We start from the raw sequence: 21,394 nt of genomic DNA, 5'->3' as shown, positions 1-21,394 counted from the left end.
GTATATCTAATATAACCTAGGATACTAGTAAGGAAGTCTTGATCATATTACATATTAGGAAATATTACAGGATCAAATACCTTCAACACAAAGATGGTACACTTTTGGCAAGTTTTTAATAAGCCACTATATGATTTTAGCAAATTGGTATTTACTAAGGCACAGAAATTACTAGCATACAATTTCTTTGGAACAGGTTAACTTCTGGAAGTTTCTCCTCCCTATTTATGGATAGTACAAACAGCAACTCATGACACTCCTGCAAAACAAACAAAAGCCAGGGTGGTAAGATGAGATCTCTGACTCTACCAATTCTCTACAAAGGATGGCAACCCTCACATTACTGTGACAGGCTGTGGGAACAGGAAACACACACAGTTATTCTCTCTCCCTTCCCCCCAAGTATCACTAAATTCCTCAACAAAAATAAGCTAAGCTGGAATGTTAAACTTTTCCTTAGTTGCCTGAATCTCTGAACAGCAGGTGGTCATTCAAACTTTCAAAGAGTAGTTCCTATAGAACTTCAACTTAGAGAAACCTCTCTGATCACTGTTTGAAGAATCACAGGGATTCCTACTCCCACCTTATTAACCTTGGCTAGCCATGGTATACAAGCCAAAAGCTTAGTCTAGCTACCAGGGCACTCAAGAATGAAGAACTTATTACCAAGGAAAGGGTAGCAGTTGAGAGGAAAGAAATTAAGTCTAAGCTTTGATATGCTTTATATAATAAAGAACTACACTTGAGAAAAACAACGATGAGAATCTGTTTGATCGGAAAGAAAATAAAGGTCAGGACTAAATGGAATTTGAAAATGAAATTCTATAGTACAGAAGTTTTATTTTTTTTAAGAAATGAAATTACCAGCCTTCCTGTGCATATAAACTAATAAACACTTGTCTGTATGACTTACTCTCTGCCTTTTATTCCTAGAGAAGTGCTTTTTGATAATAACTGACATTGCTGTAGTGCTCTATGGCTTACACATAGTAAGCATATTACACATATACTTTGCACATATTATACTTTCACAGTATCACTAGGACCCTGTGAGGGAGGTGCCACAGTTATTAGGATCTCCATTTTACAGACTGGGGAACCAAGGCTCAAAGAGATTAAGTAACTTGCCTGTGGTCACATAGCCAGAAAAGTCTCAGAGGCAGGACTCAAACCTGCTTTCTGACTCCAAACTCAGTCATTTATTTCCAATGCTTTGTTGTCTACATCTAGACTGAAGAGTTCATGCTGACATCAGAGAATACTGCTTCTGTTTGCAAATTCCCCTTTGAAGGGGAGAAAAATGTGCAAAATTTTGTCATGTAACTTGGTATTAGTCTGATTCTATTCAGACTGATATCACTTATGATGCAGTCTAGAAGATTTTCCCAGATGGAATGTATATTTCCTGTAACTAAACTGTCCCTGTCCTGCCCAGCTTCCCTGCAAAGATTATTTGCTCTAGGCAGTTTTTTAGTCTCACGACCAAATAGTAATTTATTCTATGATCAACCAATAAACATTTATTAGGCGCCTACTCTGGGCCAGGCATGGGATTAACAGAAAAGTAAAAGCGATCAATATTTTTCATAACCCATGAATTAAGAGAGCTACTGGTTTAAAGAGAATTCTGATAAAGCTCAAAGAAAAGGATAACCACCCTAGAGATTCTAGGGCTCTTGCTTGACTCACTCCTTGGATCGTTGTAGCAGATGCTTCCGTTTTCTGCACATTTTTTTCCTCTTAGCTATGGGCTAAAGTTAAACTCTCATAAAAATGGACTCTACAAGAGTCTGTCCTTGACCTGTGCATAAAGTAAAAATTTTCTCTTATCAAAACAAGATTTTAAGAAAGAAGAAAAACAAAACAAAACAAAAAAACAAGACTGGTCTATTGGTTTCTTTTTTTACTCTTCAGCAAAGCTGAGATTTCACAAGTGTGTTTTCAAAAATCAGAATACTTGGAAAATATTTCTATTTTATGGTATGTCATAGACTTCAAGGAGAAGTCAAGAAAAAGAAAGTAAGATTAAAAAATAAGGCACCTTTTCTCCATTTCCCACTACGTTTTAAAACACAAAAAGCAAAAATGTTTTCTTTTTCAGTCCCTGATCACAGAACTTAAGATTTATGTGTTTCCTATTTTCTCTGTCAGTGAATGATTTTCTCTGAAGTGTTTGTACATAAATGAAAAATTAAAGGATTGCTAATAGATGTCAAAGTGCAAAGCCCAATATAAATGAAAAGATTATTACTATAATAGAGGAAGATGGGGGGCAGCTAGATGGCGCAGTGGATAGAGCACTGGCCCTGGATTCAGGAGTACCTGAGTTCAAATCTGGCCTCAGACACTTACTAGCTGTGTGACCCTGGGCAAGTCACTTAACCCCAATTGCCCTGCAAAAAATAAAATAAAATAAAAATAATAGAGGAAGATGATGGTACTGACTCCAATAGTAAGAAGGATGAGGCATTTGCAATAATTGGGGCAGATCTACGTGCACACTACTTCCCAGACCTTTCACCCTCCTCAGCACACACTTGCAAGTAAGAAAGCTAACTGGGATTAAGGGCAAAGTTTGTGATAGCAGACTAAATTTGTTGTATTCACCCCAACACCCCCCCCCACCACCCTATTCAAAGCTAAATGACTTATACTAACTAGGAAGAACAGTACAAGCTTGGCTTCCTTCATAACACATTATAACCAAATAAACAGGCCAAGGCAAGGGAATGACCTGGAATTAGGACACCAGCAAAGTTTAAATTAATGAAAATAAAAGTTCAGATACTAATAGTAATTTCCCCCAAGCCAAAATCTCTATTCTGTTATTAAAAGATATGATTCTAAACTATAGCCTCTTATGCCAATAGTATATAGCCAAGGTTTACATCAATAAACACAAGAGCAAGTCCCTAACTGTCCTCAACTGTTTAAAGAGAATCCCCATAGAAATGGTCCAGAGATACAAATAGTTTAGTGTCACTATTCCCTTCCCAGAAGCCCTGTCACAAAGAGTTGTGGAGGAAAAAAAATGAGGTTTTTAAATTGTAAATGCCCAAACAGGAGCAGTCAGGGCTGTTCCCCTCCTAGGGGAAAATGCTTAGAATGATACCCAGGCATTTTGGGAATTGTGGTTCCCCTTCACCTTAGCTTGGGAGAAAATCGAGGAAACATAGTATCTATTCTGGGATCAGGAATACAAGATTTGGAAATGTGCTGAGTCTGAGCAAAAAAAAAAAAAGGGGGGGGGGCAGTGTCGGGCTGCAGGCAGATGCTCAGGAGACCAGGAAGCAAAGCAGTGGCTGATCAGTGGGTATAGAATAACAGGACTTCCCCTGGGGTGGCCAGCATTATTGTCCACAGCAAACTGACAGGACTGCTACAATCTGATTGGGAGAAAAGGCCTAGACTATAGTGGACTCTCCCCACCTAGTTTTGATTTTGAATAGTTAAATATCCCCACCTTTCACCTGCTAAGATGCTGGTGGGAAAAGTGCTTAATTTGAAATCAGAGCACATAGGTTCAAATCCTGGCTTTGTCATTTACTACCTGTGTGACCCGGAGCAAAGCCCATACTGAATTTTTACCTCAGTTTTATTATAAGTAAAATGTGAGGGCTATACTAGATAGCTTTTAAAGCCCTTTTCAACTGAAACTCTATGGTCATGGATAAGATCCAGCTCTAACATTCTATAATTCAATTAAATTTCCCATGACTTTTCAAGAACTATTGATCAAGCATCTACTATGTGCAAGGCATTGTGGGAAATGTTGAGGGGTGCCTATGAAAGTCATACTTTCATTTGATTATTAAATTACTTGGCCATTGGAGCAAAGGAGTTACATTATTGCCCAATGTGTGCAAGTTTATCTTCTTAAATCCCCCAATTTCAAAAAAGTGCCTAGAATTACTCACATTTCATTTATCACGTGTTCTTCATTATTTTGAATCATATCATCTTGAAATAATATTTAAGGGGAAAAAAGCCTTAAAAAAAAAAAAAGCTAGGGTCTTGGAGCAGCTGGGTGGCACAGTGAAAAGAGCAAGAGCCCTGGAATCAGGAGGACCTGAGTTCAAATCCAACCTCAAACACCTACTAGTAGGGCAAATCACAACTCCAATTGCCTTGAAAATTAAAAAAAAAAAATCTAGACTCTCTTTTGATTATTGAGTTAAACAAAAGTTTGATGGTTATATGAAACAGTGATAACATCTCCACCTGGGTATGATATAACAATAGGCAGAAAGACTGAAAGGTTTGTCAGTTGTTGTTGTCCAGATTCTGAAGGTATGTGAGTTGATTTGAACATTGTGCATGAGATACTAAAGGAGATAGTCTGTAGATTATAAAATTCAAACACCTATAAAAATTTTATAATTTATAAACAAAATCTTTTATACTAACACCTGTGCTACTCTTCAAACCATTCAAAAATCATGAGTTCCCGAGGAAAGAGTTTTTAAACTTTCCTCCTGGCCAGTTTCTCTTGTACCAAAATAAAACTGTTCTTTTATTTCTAAAAAAATAAATAAATAAATAAAAATCATGAGTTCCTCACAACTGTCTCCCCCTCCCCACCCCACCCAGCCCCCCGCCAGGGGCAATGAGGGTTAAGTGACTTGCCCAGGGTCACACAACTAGTAAGTGTCAAAAGTCAAATTTGAACTCAGGTCCTCCTGAATCCAGGGCTGATGCTTTATCCACTGCACCACCTAGCTGCCCCCATCACAACTGTTCTTGAGAGGAAGGTGGTCACAGTAAGAGTGTAGAATAGGGAACTTTGGTAGAGTAGTCTAACCAACTATCACCTGACTACCCGGAAAATAGCAATAGCAATAGGAGGAAGAAGTTCTTGTGGCTGGTTTTTGTTCTTGGTAGTTTACATATCTCTGCATATTTATATGTGTATATGTGCTTTTTAGTGCATAAGTAAAAATTACATATAAAACAACCAACTGATAACAGTGGTATACCTCCTTGTAATCTTTCTATTTGTTTTTACTTTGCTAAAGCACATTTCAGAAGGAAAACAGTTCCCAAACTGGTTTCACACATAGATAACAGGCATCATATTTAGTGAGAACACTAAACAAGTATTTCTTTGTACTAAAGCATTTAAAATTAAGAAGCATCCAAGTCAAGATGCCATTGTGATACCAGGTTTATAGTGGCAATAAAGCTTTTGTGAAGACTATCACTAAACTAAAATTAACATTAAAACTAAAGTCACACACACACAAAAACTAGTCAACTTGGATATCAAAGGACTCAAAGATGGTTACTTTTGTTTCTGTCTGCTTGTTGGTTTTAAAGGAAGAGACTCAAATGCCAATTTATATCTTTCTTTTTAAGTTTAAAATGAGAATCACTTTATTTTACCTAAAAGAGAAATATATGTACACAAGGAGAATTAATACTGTTTTATCCTGAATTTAAAAATACCTCAAAGGACCAGGCTCAGTCAGCTGATGCTGCACATTTTTTTTAATCCACAAGGCAAAGAAAATAGAGATAGGATGAAAATTTTTATTGCAAAGTGAAATTGTATTAAAATTTTTGCATTGATTGATAGGTGCCTGGTTCTTCTAAGTGTTAAGCTGGCCTATGTTTAGTTAATGCTGAGTTCTGGAATGCTAACTAGCCTTATGCTATAACTTATATTAATCATGTGTTATAATAATACCACCAAAAGAGAGAGCTCCAGACAGATAAATTTGAACACTTCATTTGCATGTTTTAAATTAATAACACCTTCTGTTCTGAATCAAAGAATAGAAAAGGGACAAAGAAGGTCAACTCCTTCACACTTCACTACAATATATAATGTAATGAAAGCCAATTTCAAAACACTGGTTTGCCTTATAAACACTTAAAGCTTATATCTTTCTCTGAGGCACATAAAGTTACAGGCCACTAACAGTTTTTGAGATTCCTAGTTAAAAATTTTAAACATGAAGAAACATTAAAAACAAACCAGAAAAGACACCCCAAATAGGGCAGCCATAATTTAACAATATTTTCCTCAGCTTTTTCTTGTAAAAAATGGCCTTACTGACATTTCCATGAAATGTCAAAGTTCATTGTAAACCTGGCCACACGATTCTAACACTCCTAGTGTGGTAAATTTTAGGCCCTCTTTGAGCTAGAGGTCCAGGTTAAACTATCTTTGTATCTTCTTCCCCCATTCTAACTGTTTCCATACAAGTTCATGTATTTTTACCCAAGTTTCACTAAGAACTGAATGTGAAACTAACATTGTTTCAAACCTCAAAAAGCCCTTTAAGAATCACAAAGTTTAACAAAACTGCAGCATGTACTTTTTTTTTACTAATCAGGGAAAAATGTAGAATACATAAGGAATTAAGAGTTGGTAACACAAAGAAGTAACAAAATATACAGATGATAGAAAGAAGGTCATACTTTAGAGAAAGAGAAGGAAAGCCCAATGGCCAAATACTGCTCTGACATATAAGTCAGAGGGGGTCAGAAATGATCAAGGTATTAACTAAGAAAAAGAAGGGAAGGTTTTTAAAATTACATAGGCACAGTACCACCTTAATCATACACTCATAAAGATTTTTTTAAAAATTTTCATTGACATTTGCACAGGTAAAACCAAAAAAACAAACCCCCTCAATAGAAAAATTTTCAAGAAAAAAATTATTTTTTCTCCTGTACCATTTAGCTTGAATCACTAAACAAAGGGGATGGGGTGGAGGGGAACAGGTAGGGAACGATACCTATGAAGATAACTCACCAGGATACGAGAAGGGGCTTTTCCAAGAAAAACATTTTCAGGTTTATTTAATTTGCCTTCATTATTAGCATTCTCCTTCTCTTCCTCATCATTATCTTCTTCTAAGTAGAACATTTTAAAGTTAAACTAGCTCTTCAACCATCTCTTTTGCATTGATGAAAATACACCTCTAAATTAGAAATACAGAAACTTGCAGCTATTATCCAGATTGAAAGAGGGTTGTTGCCTTGCAGACAGTGATATGATTAAAACTGAAAGGAAACGGCTCTTTAAAAAAAAAAAAGTCAATACATGAGACTTCTTCGCCAATAAGATTTGCTTAAATTGCTTCAGCCCTTCTCCCTCAGTAGTAGATAAGCAGTGGCATGGGATAGACTTTGCCACATGTTTATATTGATAGGTGCTCTGTCCTGCCCAATCACATGACAGTCACTGGTATTTCCATTAAACTAACAGGGATTTAGTTAATAATTGTTTAAATTTATCATGTACTCTTAAAAAAAAAGACCCTACACAAGTGAAGAAATAAACAAACAAATGAATTATCTAAAGAAAAAAAAATGATTAGCAGTCACTTTCTGAGCAGGGCTGGGTTTCCAAAGAGTGGGGCAGTATTTATATATGCCCAATAAAGATCTATTTTAACAACAAACAGAACCTTTTACTTGTGTCACGTCATTAGGGTCTAAAGCCTCGTTTAAATTATGAATGACAACCCTGCTACTTAAATGTAAGAGTCTGATGAGTGTATCATGGGGTCATAGATTTTGAACTGGGAAGGAACTTGGAGGCCATCAGATCCAAAACTTTCCATTTTCAAATGAAGAAACTGAGGTTAAGTTACTTGCCAAGGATTGTATAGGTAGTAAATAGGCTAAATATTTAGAGGGGAAAAACCCTCTTCATTTTCTTTTTAAAAACTCTTTAAATCGATTTTTTGCACTTTGATTTAAAAAAAGCTGAATCTATATTTTTTTTAACCCAATTGGGGGTGGGGGAATCATAAAATAACATAGTTCAAGCAAACTCTAAAACTCCTATGAAGTCAGTACAGGCAACTCAGTATTTACTGAGGTCAGTGAAATGACACGAGGCAGATTCTATACCAAGAAAAAAAATTAATGTTGTAGAAAAGTTCCACCTAGCACAGAATCCATGATAATGTAAGAGCTGGAAAGAGCCTTCAAAATCATCTTGTCCTCATTTTGCAGAGGAGTAAACTAAGGTCATACAGCTAGAAAGTATCTATGGAGCTGCCAAGACCACAAAGTCATCTTTTTTTCCACAAAACAACATCATTCTATTATGGGGGAGTTGATTATCATTGTTGCTCCATGCGTCATTACAATTCTATCCATATACTTCTATATAATTTTCACAAACAGACAAAATTAAGGCAGCTAGGTAGCACAATGACCAGAGTGCTGGACCTGGTGTCAAGTTCAAAGCTAGTTGACTGGATGAGGCACGTAGTGTCTGTTTGCCTCAGTTTCTTCATCTGCAAAATGAGGATAATAGCACCTACTTCCTGCAGTTGTGAGGCTCAAATGACAAAATAACTGTAAAATAGCACAATGACTGGTACACAGTGGGTATTATATAAATGTTAGCTAATACTATTATTATTAATTGCTAAATATTTGTAAGGGATAGTAGTAAAGTTTCCCCACCTAATATCACAAACAACCATGAGATGAGGGTTATAGAATAAAGCACAAAGTTCTAACATCAACAAAGTCAATCACTAAAAAATGTCAATAAAAGGAAAATTATCAAAAAGTCAATCAAGGGGCAGCTAGGTGGCGCAGTGGATAGAGCACCGGCCCTGGATTCAGAAGGACCTGAATTCAAATCCAGCCTCAGACACTTGACACTTACTAGCTGTGTGACCCTGGGCAAGTCACTTAACCCCAACTGCCTCACCAAAAAGTCAATCAAAATACCTATTGAAGTCTCATTTTATAGAGCACATTTGAAGAGTTACAATCCAGAGGTGCCAAGAGTGGATCAAAAAGTTACCTCTAGGGGCAGCTAGGTGGCGCAGTGGATAAAGCACTGGTCTTGGATTCAGGAGGACCTGAGTTCAAATCCAGCCTCAGACACTTGACACTTAACTAGCTGTGTGACCCTGGGCAAGTCATTTAACCCTCATTGCCCTGCAAAAAACAACAACAACAACAACAAAATGTTACCTCCAGAAACTTGTGAGGGACTATAGAGGGCATAGAAATCTCTTACACAATGAAAAAATGATCATTAAAAATAAATCATTATACAATAAATATAAAACTGTTAGGATTCCTCATTTGTGCCATGCTGTAGTTTTTTATCCCTAACATTAGATGGCAGCAACAGAAAACCTAACTTGGGGTATTGAGGACAAAGACCAAAGAAAAGAAAGGGGGGGGGGGAAGGACACAAGAAATGAGGTGGTAGTATTGAGATGGGAGAAAAAAACATAAAGGAAAGGAGGAAAAGGAAGAAGAGAAAATAATAATGAGGAAGAGAAAATGTGACCCAAAACACATTAGGAACAGCAACAGTATAGCAGATTTGAAGTGAGAAGATTTATGTTCAAAGTCTGATTCTGTCACTTTGTTCTTGTATGATCTTCAGTGAATCATTAAAACTGCATGGGGGGCAGCCAGGTGGCGCAAGTAGATAAATCAAAGGCCCTGGATTCAGGAGGACCTGAGTCCAAATTTGACCCCAAACACTTGACACTAACTAGCTGTGTGACCCTGGTCAAGTCACTTAATCCTCATTGCCCCATTAAAAAAAATTAAATTAAAAGAAAACAGTCCTGAACTGAAATGGAATGGAGCTTTGTCCACAGTGCCAAAATTTAGAGGGGGAGGGGGGAGGAGAAGAAAGAGGAAGAAAAAAATAGGAATTTACCAGATGACAGACTTCCCCATTCTAACCGTCAGTGAGCTCCTCCACACTCTCCCTCCCCAATCCCTACTCCCAAGATGCCCTGGGTTCTTTTCTCCCAAGGATTCTGGTGTGCTTAACTCCAAGGTTTCTCCCTGAGATTTCCTTCCCCCATCCCCAACCATAACCAAAACATTCTAGGTGACTTTGATACTCAGACTCACTCAGCAATGAAGGAATTAACTTACACATAATTCTATCCCACTCTTTAGGGATAAAAGGTACCTATCACGGGGGCAGCTAGATGGCGCAGGGGCAGCTAGATGGCGCAGTGGATAGAGCACCAGCCCTGGAATCAGGAGTACCTGAGTTCAAATCCGACCTCAGACACTTAACACTTACTAGCTGTGTGACCTTGGGCAAGTCACTTAACCCCAATTGCCTCACTAAAAAAACAAACAAACAAACAAACAACAAAAAAGGTACCTGTCACACTCTTGATAACAAGATCACAGTTCAAATACAGTTAGGTTTCTTTATTACTTTTTTTTTTGAAATTTTTTTTCCTGGTGAGGCAATTGGGGTTAAGTGACTTGCCCAAGGTCACACAGCTAGTAAGTGTTAAGTGTCCAAGGCCAGATTTGAACTCAGGTACTCCTGACTCCAGGGCCGGTGCTCTATTCACTGCGCCATCTAGCTGCCCCCTATTATTATTTTTTAAAAATTTTGTCCCAGGTGTTTCTCCTGTCAGCTACAACAGTGCACATGAGGTATGTGTGCTTCTGGCCATGCTTCAAAGAATCAAATCCTATCTCCAAAACCCATGAGAAGGGTGGTAAATCATTCATCCTTCATAATGACAGTGAGATGCAATAAGATATGGTGCCCTCAAAGTCAGAAGGGCTATGGTTCAAACCTCATTTCTGGCCCTTACTGGCTATATGCCCATGGACAAGTCACTTCACTTCCCAATACCCCAGGCATTGCTCTAAAAATATGTTTCAGAGAAAACGCTGGTTTGTACTGGTAGTGAGAGTTCTCTACTAGGACCTCTTAGTAAATTGCAGGTATGAGCAAAAAAGAAAAGTGAGGAGGCAGATGGAAAGTTAGCGCCAAAGACATAAAAATAATAACCAATCTGATTTTGTTCCTGAAAAGATGAAAAATTTCCTCCAAAGCTAAGAGAAAATGCTTCATACTACTGTTTTTCTGTGTTCGTAAAGCACTCATCTATCTGCTGATTTCCATCAGCTCCTTACCAGTTTATCCTGCCTTTATCCTAGTTTAAGATGCCACAGCAAACAGAACACCCACTGTCCTTTGTCAGAACAACTGGCAGCTATGTTATTCCATTTTAACTGTGGTTACATGGAACATTTCTTATCCAGAAATAATACTACTTGTCTTTGTATGTGTTTTTGTAATCATATTTAGTTCTTTCCATGTAAAAGATGGCAGCAGATGATGAACTATCAGTAGGTCATGCTATGTTGTTTTTCCAGAAACTTTCATTAGAGTATAATAGAGATCTAGGTTGTAGTTCCCACTATTCCAGTAATCAACTATGTGATTTGGGCAAGTCACTTAACTTCTCTGGGTCTCAGTTTCTTCACATGTAAAATGAAAATACTGAGCTCAGTTCTCTAAGATCCTTCCAGTTTGAATATGCTACAATCCATTCAAACGTTTCCAGCCATTTTTCATCATATTTAACTAAGAGTCAGCAAGGTAGGGTTGAAAATACAGTCTAGTCCAACTAATGGACAGACAGATAGATAGATAATCAGATCACTTATTAAGGGCTTTTTATATGCCAAACACTATGCTAAGTTCTGAGGATACAAATATGAGCAAGCAAGGTAGTTCTTGCCTTTAAGAACCTTACATTCTTAGTATCTGACTGATGGTTTCTTTCTTTCTATTCCATACTTATTGTACCCCTGCAATTATCTTAATTTGATGGAGGAGTCATGGTATATAAATATCCATGGATCCTGAGACTCAGAGTCTTTGGGTCCTAGACCTGAGACAGGCTTTATTGTGAGACAGGATCCCTCTCTCAATAAACCTATTAAAAAAAAAATCTTACATTCTAATGGGGAAAGGCAATACTTAAAAGGTGTTGAAAAGGGGAAGAACACTAGAACCACCAGGCAGCGTGGCATGGAGATGGCCAGGAAGTAAAGTGGAGGCCTGGATCTTAGCAAGTGAGAGAAATTATTATTTCTCTATTGTATTTCATAACTAATTATTGCATTAGGACCAAGGTTTTTTCCCCTTTTCTACTTCCTCATCCAGAAATAAAGAATATGGGAAATCTAGGGCAAAGACTTATCCAGGCTAAGATCTAATCAGACAGTAAAAAAATTCTAAGTTTAGGTGAATGGATAGATGCCTACTCGTGCTTACTTAAACAGATCTGGGAAAATGTGGGTTCTCCCTTTTGTCACAGAGGTGATATGGAAATTGATAAATTTCTTTGACCAAGATTTGGGTGCTGTGTCACAACAAGATGCTCATTAGAATAGGACAGCCTCTATTGTAATATTCATTCTCTCTCACTAATTGTTAACCAATCAAAGTTGATTGCCACCCACTCTTTCCAAGGGCATATAAACTGTGAGCACCACCATGAGGGGTGTGTGGAATTCAAGAGTATCAATGACCCTTTTATTCATAAGATGCTAGCATTATTAATAAAATGATTAATTATGCAGAAACTTCCTATCAAACTTTTAAAAAACAATAATAATTTTAACTTAAAGTTTTGAGTTCCAAATTCTATCCCTCCTTCCCTCCCTCCCCAGGAGGTGTGTGGGTGTGTGGGGCAATAAGGGTTAAGTGACTTGCCCAGGGTCACACAGCTAAGTGTCTGAGGCCAGATTTGAACTCAGGTCCTCCTGAATCCAGGGCCTTATCCACTTCAACACCTAGCTGCCCCATCTATCAAACTTTTTAAACATGATGCAAGGTAAGGTGAGGGCTGGTCTAGAAGAACCAAGGTTGGTCCCAGGATCAGAATCCAAAGTTCCAGTGGAAAGAAGATGGTGACACAGAGATGGCAGGAAAACAAAGTTAAATGAATACATTTGACCCTGACAACCACTCAAGCTCCCCTTTTTCTACCTTATATTGAAGTCAAATTCAAAGAAACTCAAACTCATACAAAAGTGTATCCTCACTCCCTCCACTTACTCAGCTCCCACTTACTTCTCAACCCTTTTACTACTCTCTTCAAGCTTATCAAGGATGTTTTTTTCAACTGTGAAATGAGTTTTTTCTCAGCCCTCATCACAGTTGTCCCCACAGGAGCTTCGGACATTCTGTCCAGGAGGAAATAGTTAGTAGTTGATGTTTTCCTTTCTTAGCTTCCCTGACACTGTTTCCTCCTGACCCTCTAACTCACCTGACTGCTCCTTCACATTCTTCTCGGCAGGATCATCACCCATCTCGTGCTCCCCAACCAGAGTTTCCCTCAAGGCTTTTTTCTGGGTCTTCTTTTCTCTTCACTCTACACCATTTCTTTTGGTGAGTTCATCAGCTCTTTTTACCCTCTTTATATTGAATGACAACCCCCAAATCTATAAATCCAGACCTAAACTTCTCTCAGCTTCCAGTCCTGGATCACCAGCTGCTTTTTGGACATCTCCCCCTGGAATTCTCACCCCAATCTCATATGCTGCCCAAAACAAAACTCTTTTCCTTTCACCCTAAACCCATAGGGAGACCTTTGTATAGACCTCCCCCTATACCCACAGTACCTCTTCACTTTTGCCTCTCACAATTCTTAGCTTCTTTCAAGGTTTAATTCAAAGACTGCCTCTAACAGAAAGTCTTTCTTGATCCACACACATCACTCTCCCTGTCCCCTAGCTTATCTTTATTTATCCAAGTGCCAGCTGTATCTTCTGGTAAAACAAAGTCCACAAAGATAGGGATGGTTTTCAATTTTTTTTTTTGTTCTTTATATTTCTAGAACTTTGTGCAGTGTCTTAACAATTGAGAAATGTTTGTTAACTTGAGATAAAATGGTGAGCAAGAAAATTTAAACTACCACATTGGAATCATTAGAATCTGTTCCAAACAACTTTTGCCTAATTACCCTAGGAATTTCCAAACATCCATACACCAAAAAAGTCACACTGAAAAGTTAGCTAGCTTTCTCCATCCTGCCTCTTACCTCAGTATTCTTCTATTCTCTTCAACCCATTAGAGCAGAAGTCATTAAAATGGGACCCACAAAGTCCCAAAGAATTTGGGGATAGATTTCAAGAGGTTCATGAACATGAAAGGGGAAAAATATGTCTATATTTTCACAAATTTCTAACTGAAATTTAGCATTTCCTTCAATTATTTACAAATATTATTCTGAGATGGGGGTCCATAGATTTCAACAGACTATCAAAAGACTTCATGACACACAAAAAGTTAAGGAACCCCGAACTAGAAGATGAAAGGAATTACCCATCAGATCTATACCCAAAATCTTGAGCCAAGTTATCCTACAAGTTGATGGGCAACTTGTTGTACATCTTTAGCTCATCCTTTCTCTGAAGGAAGGCATTGTACATACACATAACTGTTTCTGTTTAAAACCCTTCAAGAGTCTGTGATAAGGAAAAGGTTAGAATACTTCTTCTTGAGAACAAAATGCCCAAGTGTTTTAGGCTTTCTATAGTAACTAGGAAATCAATATATGGGCTGAAAAACTAGCCCAAGATAATCCTAAATTCATAAAATGCAACAATACAATCATGAAAGAAAAGAATCCCCAGAAGATAGTTATAAACTATCAGGATTAGAGCACCAGCCATGGAGTCAGGAGGACCTGAGTTCAAATCTGATCTCAGACATTTGACACTTACTAGCTGTGTGACCCTGGGTAAGTCACTTAACCCCAATTGCTTCACTCAAAAAAAAAACACAAAACAACAACAACAAAAAAACCCTATAAGGACAATTGAGTTTCTCATGCTTCATAACTATACAAAATTATTTTACATTTCTCTATAGTAAGGCATTCCTGTTTCTATTCTATCCAGAGTGAAACCAACTTGTTTTCTGGACCATTTGAAAAACAAATAATCAATTCACAAGCATTGAATAAGCACTACTATTACTAGGCCCCTAAAGGTAAAGTAATATAGTGGATAGTGGGCCACCCTCAAAGTCAGGAAGATCCATCTCTGACAAATACTGGCAGTGTGACCCTGGGCATGTCTCTTAACCTCTCAATGCTGTAGGCATTCTATAAGACTAATTCACAGAGAAGATGCCAATATCCAGGGAGATCCCTGCATCAGTGAAATCAAAGGTCCCCTTCCTATCTCCATCCCTATATGCTGTATATGTGGACAAAGTAAAAATAGTTCCTGCCTTCAAGCTAATGCTCTAATGGAGGGGATGATTATATACATAAATGGACATACAGTTATTCCTTCCACATCGTGGAAGTTAGTAGAGCTGCAACCCCTCCCCCACCCCAAACCCCACCTCCTGTGATCTGGAAAATCCAAGTAAAACTTTTTGGCCCTCCCTTTGTACCAGAGAAGAACTCTGAATTATTATGGTATTAAAAGATAAAATAGGTTGATATTATACAATACTATACATATATTTTATACGTTTCTGAGTTTCTAAAATTTTGCTTATGCATAATTCAGAAAAAAAAATTCTCATTTAGTTTCTTATGCCAACCAGCAACATATCAAAATGATAATGGGGAAAGTTTCCATGTGGAAGGGATAACTATACAAAATATATAGAGTTGACACAGGGTAACCTTAGAGGGGAAGTGAGAGGAAAACGACCCCTGCTCAATAATTCTCTGGAACTCAGCAGCGATGTGTCAAAGGCTCATTTATTTTCATTCTCGAGAGAATGGGCACCGCCATCAGTGTGCAGCAGGCAGGTAAAGGCCGGTTTAATCCCTAGTCCCTAACTCGAAATGTACCCTCCCCTAGTTCATCACTGGCTAATCATTACTTAAGGGTTACAATTTATGTGAGAAAGCTAGCTAAGTGGAATGCAGTATTCTTAACCCTAATTTCCATAATTATTCTTTGAGTTCTTAGGTAATGGGGAGGGGACACAGGGACATTCCTTCAATCTTTCTGGACCGGGTTGAGAGCAGCTCAAGGCTACTTGAACCACATGATCTGTCTGCCAGAAGGAAGGGGAATTGAGACATGAAACCTCAAAACAGGTCCAGAGGAGTGTAATTTGAATGGTGCTGGCTATGTCCTACTGAGGACATTGCTCCTTTCCTCACAGGAAGGCACTATCAGCTTGACACCAAAGACCTTTGAGTTGAGACTTAAAGGAAGCTAAGGATCTTAGCGACATCTCCCTTAGGAGAGCATTCCAGGCATGGAAAACCTCCAGTGCAAGGGTACCAAGATGGAGCACTGGATATATGCATAATGTGCCTGGTGGAGAGTAATGTGCAAGACGACAGAAAAGCCAGGGAGAGGCCAATTTCAAAGTGCTTTAAATGTTTGAGTTTATATTTGATCCCAAAGGTAACAACAAGGAACTATTGGAGCTCCTGAGGTGGAGGAAGAGGTGATATGGTCAGATCTGAGCTTCTCGAAGATCACTTTGCTAGCTGTGTGGCGAATGGATTAGAGTGAGGAGGGAGACAGCTGAAGCGGGAAGACCAATTAAGAAGCTGCTGCAAGAGTCCAGGTGAGAGGTGATGAGGGCCTCAACAATGATGGTGACTGTTGAGTAGAGAAGAGGGAAAGATGTTATGGAGAAACAAATAGTGTATTTGGCACTTTGATAAGTAAAATGAATGAAAGTGACTAGTGGAAGAAGAGACTGAGGGTGGGAACACAAGTGACTTGAAAAGATGGCGGTGCCCTCATCAGGAATGAGGAAGTTCAGAAACAGGGGGGGCTGAGGAAAAGACAACGAAGCCTGTTTTGGATGTGCTGAATCTGAGGTTCCTATGGGATTAATTCTAAACATCTAATAGGGAGTCGGTGATACAAGACTGGAGTACAAACTTTCTGGTTATAGTTAACTTCTCTTCTGATAATTATTTCACACTGGTCTCATGAATACAGGGAATTCCCAATTTACTGAAGCTTATTTGTAAATCAGTTCTAAATAAAACTCAATGTATTTTCTCATGGAAACTATGTTAAGCAGATGATTCCCAGGCCTGACCACAAAGGCCTATTCAATCCAGAGTACCTGAAGTAAAACAGTGTATTAATAGTCTTATAGATCCCAACCACTCTGTGTAACAATGTTTCTATTCGAAAATGAATTCAGAGTTTCAACTTCAGAGGCTGGAACAATCCACCTCCCCCAGTGGGAACAGAAATGATTCCAGCCTCGAGCCCTGCAAGGGGCACTTTGGTCTAAAGCAGGGATTCTAAACTTTTTAAAAAAAAAACATGGACTCTGGGCAGTCTGGTGAAACCTACGGAACCCTTCTCAGAATAGTTTTTAAATGCATAAAATACACAGGATCATGAAAAATCTTTTTAAAAACAAATTTATGGAACCCCACTTTAAATGCTCCCACCACAAACCTGTTGTTGTACACCATTCCCAGATCAAAATATGAAACGGAGAATAGTGAGTGACTAGTTGGGGATGAGGAAGTAGTTTCAGGAATTGAGCTAGCAGAAGGAAAGGAGGAAGAGGGGAAGGAAAATCTAAAACAGATTGCAAGCAAGGACAGGTCCCCTAGTTGATGCCTGTGGGTATCATACTTAGGTAGTCAGGAACCTCAGAAAGATTGGGACTATTTGTAATTAATAAAGTGATCATCTTTTCCTTTATTTTATAGAGGGTAAAATAAAAGCACTCTAACACTTGAAACCCTAATTTCTTTTCTTTTCTTTTTTTTTTTTTGGTGGGGCAATGGGGGTCAAGTGACTTGCCCAGGGTCACACAGCTAGTAAGTGTCAAGTGTCTGAGGCTGGATTTGAACTCAGGTCCTCCTGAATCCAGGGCCAGTGTTCTATCCACTGAGCCACCTAGCTGCCCCTGGAAACCCTAATTTCATTAACTATCCAGACTGAGGAATTCACCCATAGTCTCCTTAAAAATCACATGATTGGGGCGGCTAGGTGGCGGAGTGGATAAAGAACCGGCCTTGGATTCAGGAGTACCTGAGTTCAAATCTGGCCTCAGACACTTGACTTACTAGCTATGTGACCCTGGGCAAGTCACTTAACCCCCATTGCCCAGCAAAAAAAAAAAAAAAAATCACATGATCTCTTTTAGAATGTTAAGTATCTCACATTCCTGTATGGAGGACTACAGATATTCTCTAAAACCTCTCTGTGGCTTAGGGCTGATGGTAGGTTCACCCTGAGCCAACAGAACCCAAGTGCTGGAAGGTCTAAGGAAAATGCCTTCTATGTGTCAGACATTATATTAAGTGCTTTAAAAATATGATCTCATTTCACCATCACAAAAACTCCTGGAGGTAGACGCTATTGTGAGCCACATTTTACAACTGAGGAAACTGAAGCAGATAGAGGAAAAGTGACTTTTGCTCAGGGTCACCTGGCTAATAAGTGTCTGAGGCCAGATTTGAACTCAGGTCCATCTAACTCTATGAACTGTAACTCCTAGCTGCTTCTTGTGGCACCTTGGCAAAGCTGATGCTTTGAGCACAAGCCCAGGAACAGACTGACCAAGACAAGACTCAGGGAGAACAAAGACCTAAAAGTTCAGCCCACCAGGTGAATATATATTCAGCCAAGCAACTCATGAAACCATTTACTAAGGTGTGGAGTAATTTTCATACCTGTCAGTGGAAAAATGTCATACCTGTCAGATGAAATTATGGATCTCTTCAATAACGAGGCATGCAATAATATTTATTACATGAATAATCTATATATCAGTGTCAGGACCTGGAATTTTCTCAACGTGAGAACTCTATTTGATTGTGAGGTCATTAAGGGCAGGGGCTATCTTTTACCTCTTTTTGTGTCCTCACCAAATAGCACTGTGCCTGGCACATAGTAGGTGCTTAAAACATATTTACTGACTTACTCTTCCTTTATGACTACAACTTCTTCATCTCTGAGTACTTCCTGAAGCTGGAGGAGGGAGGGTGTTAAATAATTGTTCATGATCATATATATAGCCGGTGTATTAGAGGCAGGTCTTGAATCCATCCACTCTTCCTGAATTCAAGTCTAACATTCCATCCATTAAGCAATGCTGGAGAGTCTCTCATAAATAATCTCAATAAACACAAAATAAGTGAATAAACATTTTAGGAACTTATACTCTGAAAGTTCAGAATTTTCCATCCATGTGAATTTACAGGTAACAATCAATGACCATCAACACAACCTCTCACCCATCTAGCCCTTCCTAATTAAAATGCCAACAGGGGGCAGCTAGGTGGCCCAGTGGATAGAGCACCGGCCCTGGAGTCAGGAGGACCTGAGTTCAAATCCAGCCTCAGACACTTGACACTTGCTAGCTGTGTGACCCTGGGCAAGTCACTTAACCCCCATTGCCTCACTGAAAGGGAAAAAAAAAATGCCAACCAAAGAATTTCCTTAAGTTCTTTTATTTAGGAAATGTCATGTTTTAACATGGTAGTCACCTATCCTTGACTCCTTAAATGAGCTAGCTAGATTCCTTTTGGACATTTTAAGAAGAAAAAAAAAAGAGGAGGAAATGAAGTATGAACAGCAGTACGGTTCAGTAAGGAGAAAGAACACCAGATTTAGAGTTTTAGATCTGTCACTTACAATTTATGTAACCTTGGACAAGTCCCTTCACATTTCTGGCCCTGAAGTTGTTGGACTGGATGGTCTCTATGATCCCTTCCAGCTTTAAATCTATCATCTTATAATGGGGCAAAGCTCTACATCTGACCAGTGTTAACAAATGCAAATTTGGACAATGACAGGAGTACATAATTAGAACATTAACAGCAACAACATCACTCATAAGAGTTCGCATTTATAAAGCGCTGGTTTGCAAAGCATAAACATTATATCATTTTATCCTCATGATCATCCTGGGAGGTAGGTGCTTTTATAATCCCATTTTACAGATGAGGAAACTAAAGTAAACAGAGTACCCAGGGTCAAATCTGAGGCAGGACTCACACTCAAGTCTTGCTACCTCCAATTCCAGGACTCTATCCACTGGACCACCTAGTTGTCCCTATAACTTCTCCTCCTGGGAAAAAGACAGAAGCAAAAATCACCCAATAGCAGATGTGAGGATAAAGAAAAGTTATTTTTATTACACATCATGGTTAAATGTTTACAATGTCTGAATTTTAGCTTGCTAGGATGTATTTAGTCTAGGAAGAATGAGAACAACTTTTGAGATATTTGAAGAATTGTTTCCATCTCCTAAGAGATAATATTAGTGAGAGACAAAAAGTTCTCTTTGTTGTGGTATTGCTGCAATACTTTGCCCCTCATCCCCAGGTTTAAGTGTCTTTATATTTAGCTTGGATGGAAAACCACCCTCCTATGGAATGGCAAATTAATTTTATATATTTTAAGTTTAATCTAAGTTTAAGCTATAACATACAGATTTGCTTTTAGCAAAGCTAAAGTATATTATGTTGACAAGAAGTTTTATTTTACAACTTAAAATTCAAATTTGGGATTTAGTTGGCTTAGTAGGCCTTGATATAATTACACTAAAACACAAAACTGAAGAAATTAGGAATTACACATCCTTTACCAAAAAAGACTCTGACATTGTGGTACAGTGAGAAGAACACAGTACCAAGAGTTCCCTCTTTGTTTGGCTTCACAGAGCTATATCTACAGTCTTCTAATCTATACAATAAAAGTATTGGGTAAAATTATTTTTCAGATCCTTCCCAGATCTAAAATCCAATTACTTCATATTTCATGATATACACACATCACATTCAACCTATAAAAAAGGATTTTTTTTTTTTTGCCAGTGACCTAGCTATAGACTTAGTCCTACTTATTCTAATTGGGGAGGGAGAAAAATGCATTTTTATAGCACCTACTATATGCTAGACCCTGTGCTAAGCACTTTACAATGCTTATCTTATTTGATCCTCATCATGCCCTGTGAGGTAGGTGCTATTACTATGATCACCACTTTACCGTTGAGAAAACTGAAGTACAGTGAGGTCAAGAGACTTGCCAAGTCTCAGGTCTTCCTGACTTAGGCCCAGCATTCTATCTACTGAGCCACTAGCTACCTTGTTACACTTGATACAAGTGTTATTGTTGCTTAATTCTGGGGGAAAGGGGAACTCCTCTTTTAGAAGTACCCTTCTAGCAAGTTTATAACTAACTAATACAAGAAAAATCAGTCTCATTACTTTATAATCACAACTAAATGGTATTGCCCAATATTATCACTGATCTTATTAACCAGACTTTCAACTTGTCTGATTTCTATAAATACCTTAGCTGGAAGCCTCTCAGTTTTCTTGTTTACATTTAAACTCATAACAACAGCTCACCTTATCAGTGTTTTTTGGTAATTTCCAAAAATCAAACTACACCATAGGGCAATTTGCTGCCATGATGATGCTGAAACTGTGTTCTACAGGCTCTAAAGGCAATTACCAAAGAGAAATTCTGAATGTGTTTTTAGTAACATCAGCATCACTGACTGGAACAACTAAGAACAAAGCTTCCTAAGGTGACCAACTTGAAGGAAACAAGACATTTGGATGTGCTGGTTGGTTATTTTTCTAAGACATTTCTTTATAGTCACAACCTTATACAGTAAACATATTTTCTTCACTTTTCCTATTTCTCT

At 38.3% G+C, this 21,394-nt stretch overlaps 1 protein-coding gene across 2 annotated transcripts in view; it reads right to left on the bottom strand.

Annotated features, from left to right (window-relative positions):
- LPIN2 (lipin 2) overlaps positions 1–21,394 on the bottom strand; it is a 105,541-nt gene that overhangs the window by 74,119 nt on the left and 10,028 nt on the right. Inside the window, exon 1 of one of the 2 annotated variants that reach the window (XM_043977901.1) lies at positions 6,761–7,107. The exons of the other annotated variant lie outside the window; for it this stretch is intronic. Coding sequence (XP_043833836.1) covers positions 6,761–6,874 — 114 coding nt within the window. The 5' untranslated portion in view covers positions 6,875–7,107. Of the gene's footprint in view, positions 1–6,760; positions 7,108–21,394 lie in introns of those variants that run through there. 2 annotated transcript variants of the gene reach the window in all.

The sequence above is a fragment of the Dromiciops gliroides genome, chromosome 1 (assembly GCF_019393635.1).
Source record: "Dromiciops gliroides isolate mDroGli1 chromosome 1, mDroGli1.pri, whole genome shotgun sequence".
Lineage (NCBI taxonomy): Eukaryota > Metazoa > Chordata > Mammalia > Microbiotheria > Microbiotheriidae > Dromiciops > Dromiciops gliroides.
Note: the sequence above shows the minus strand (reverse complement) of the source record. Positions and strands in the feature narration are given on the sequence as shown.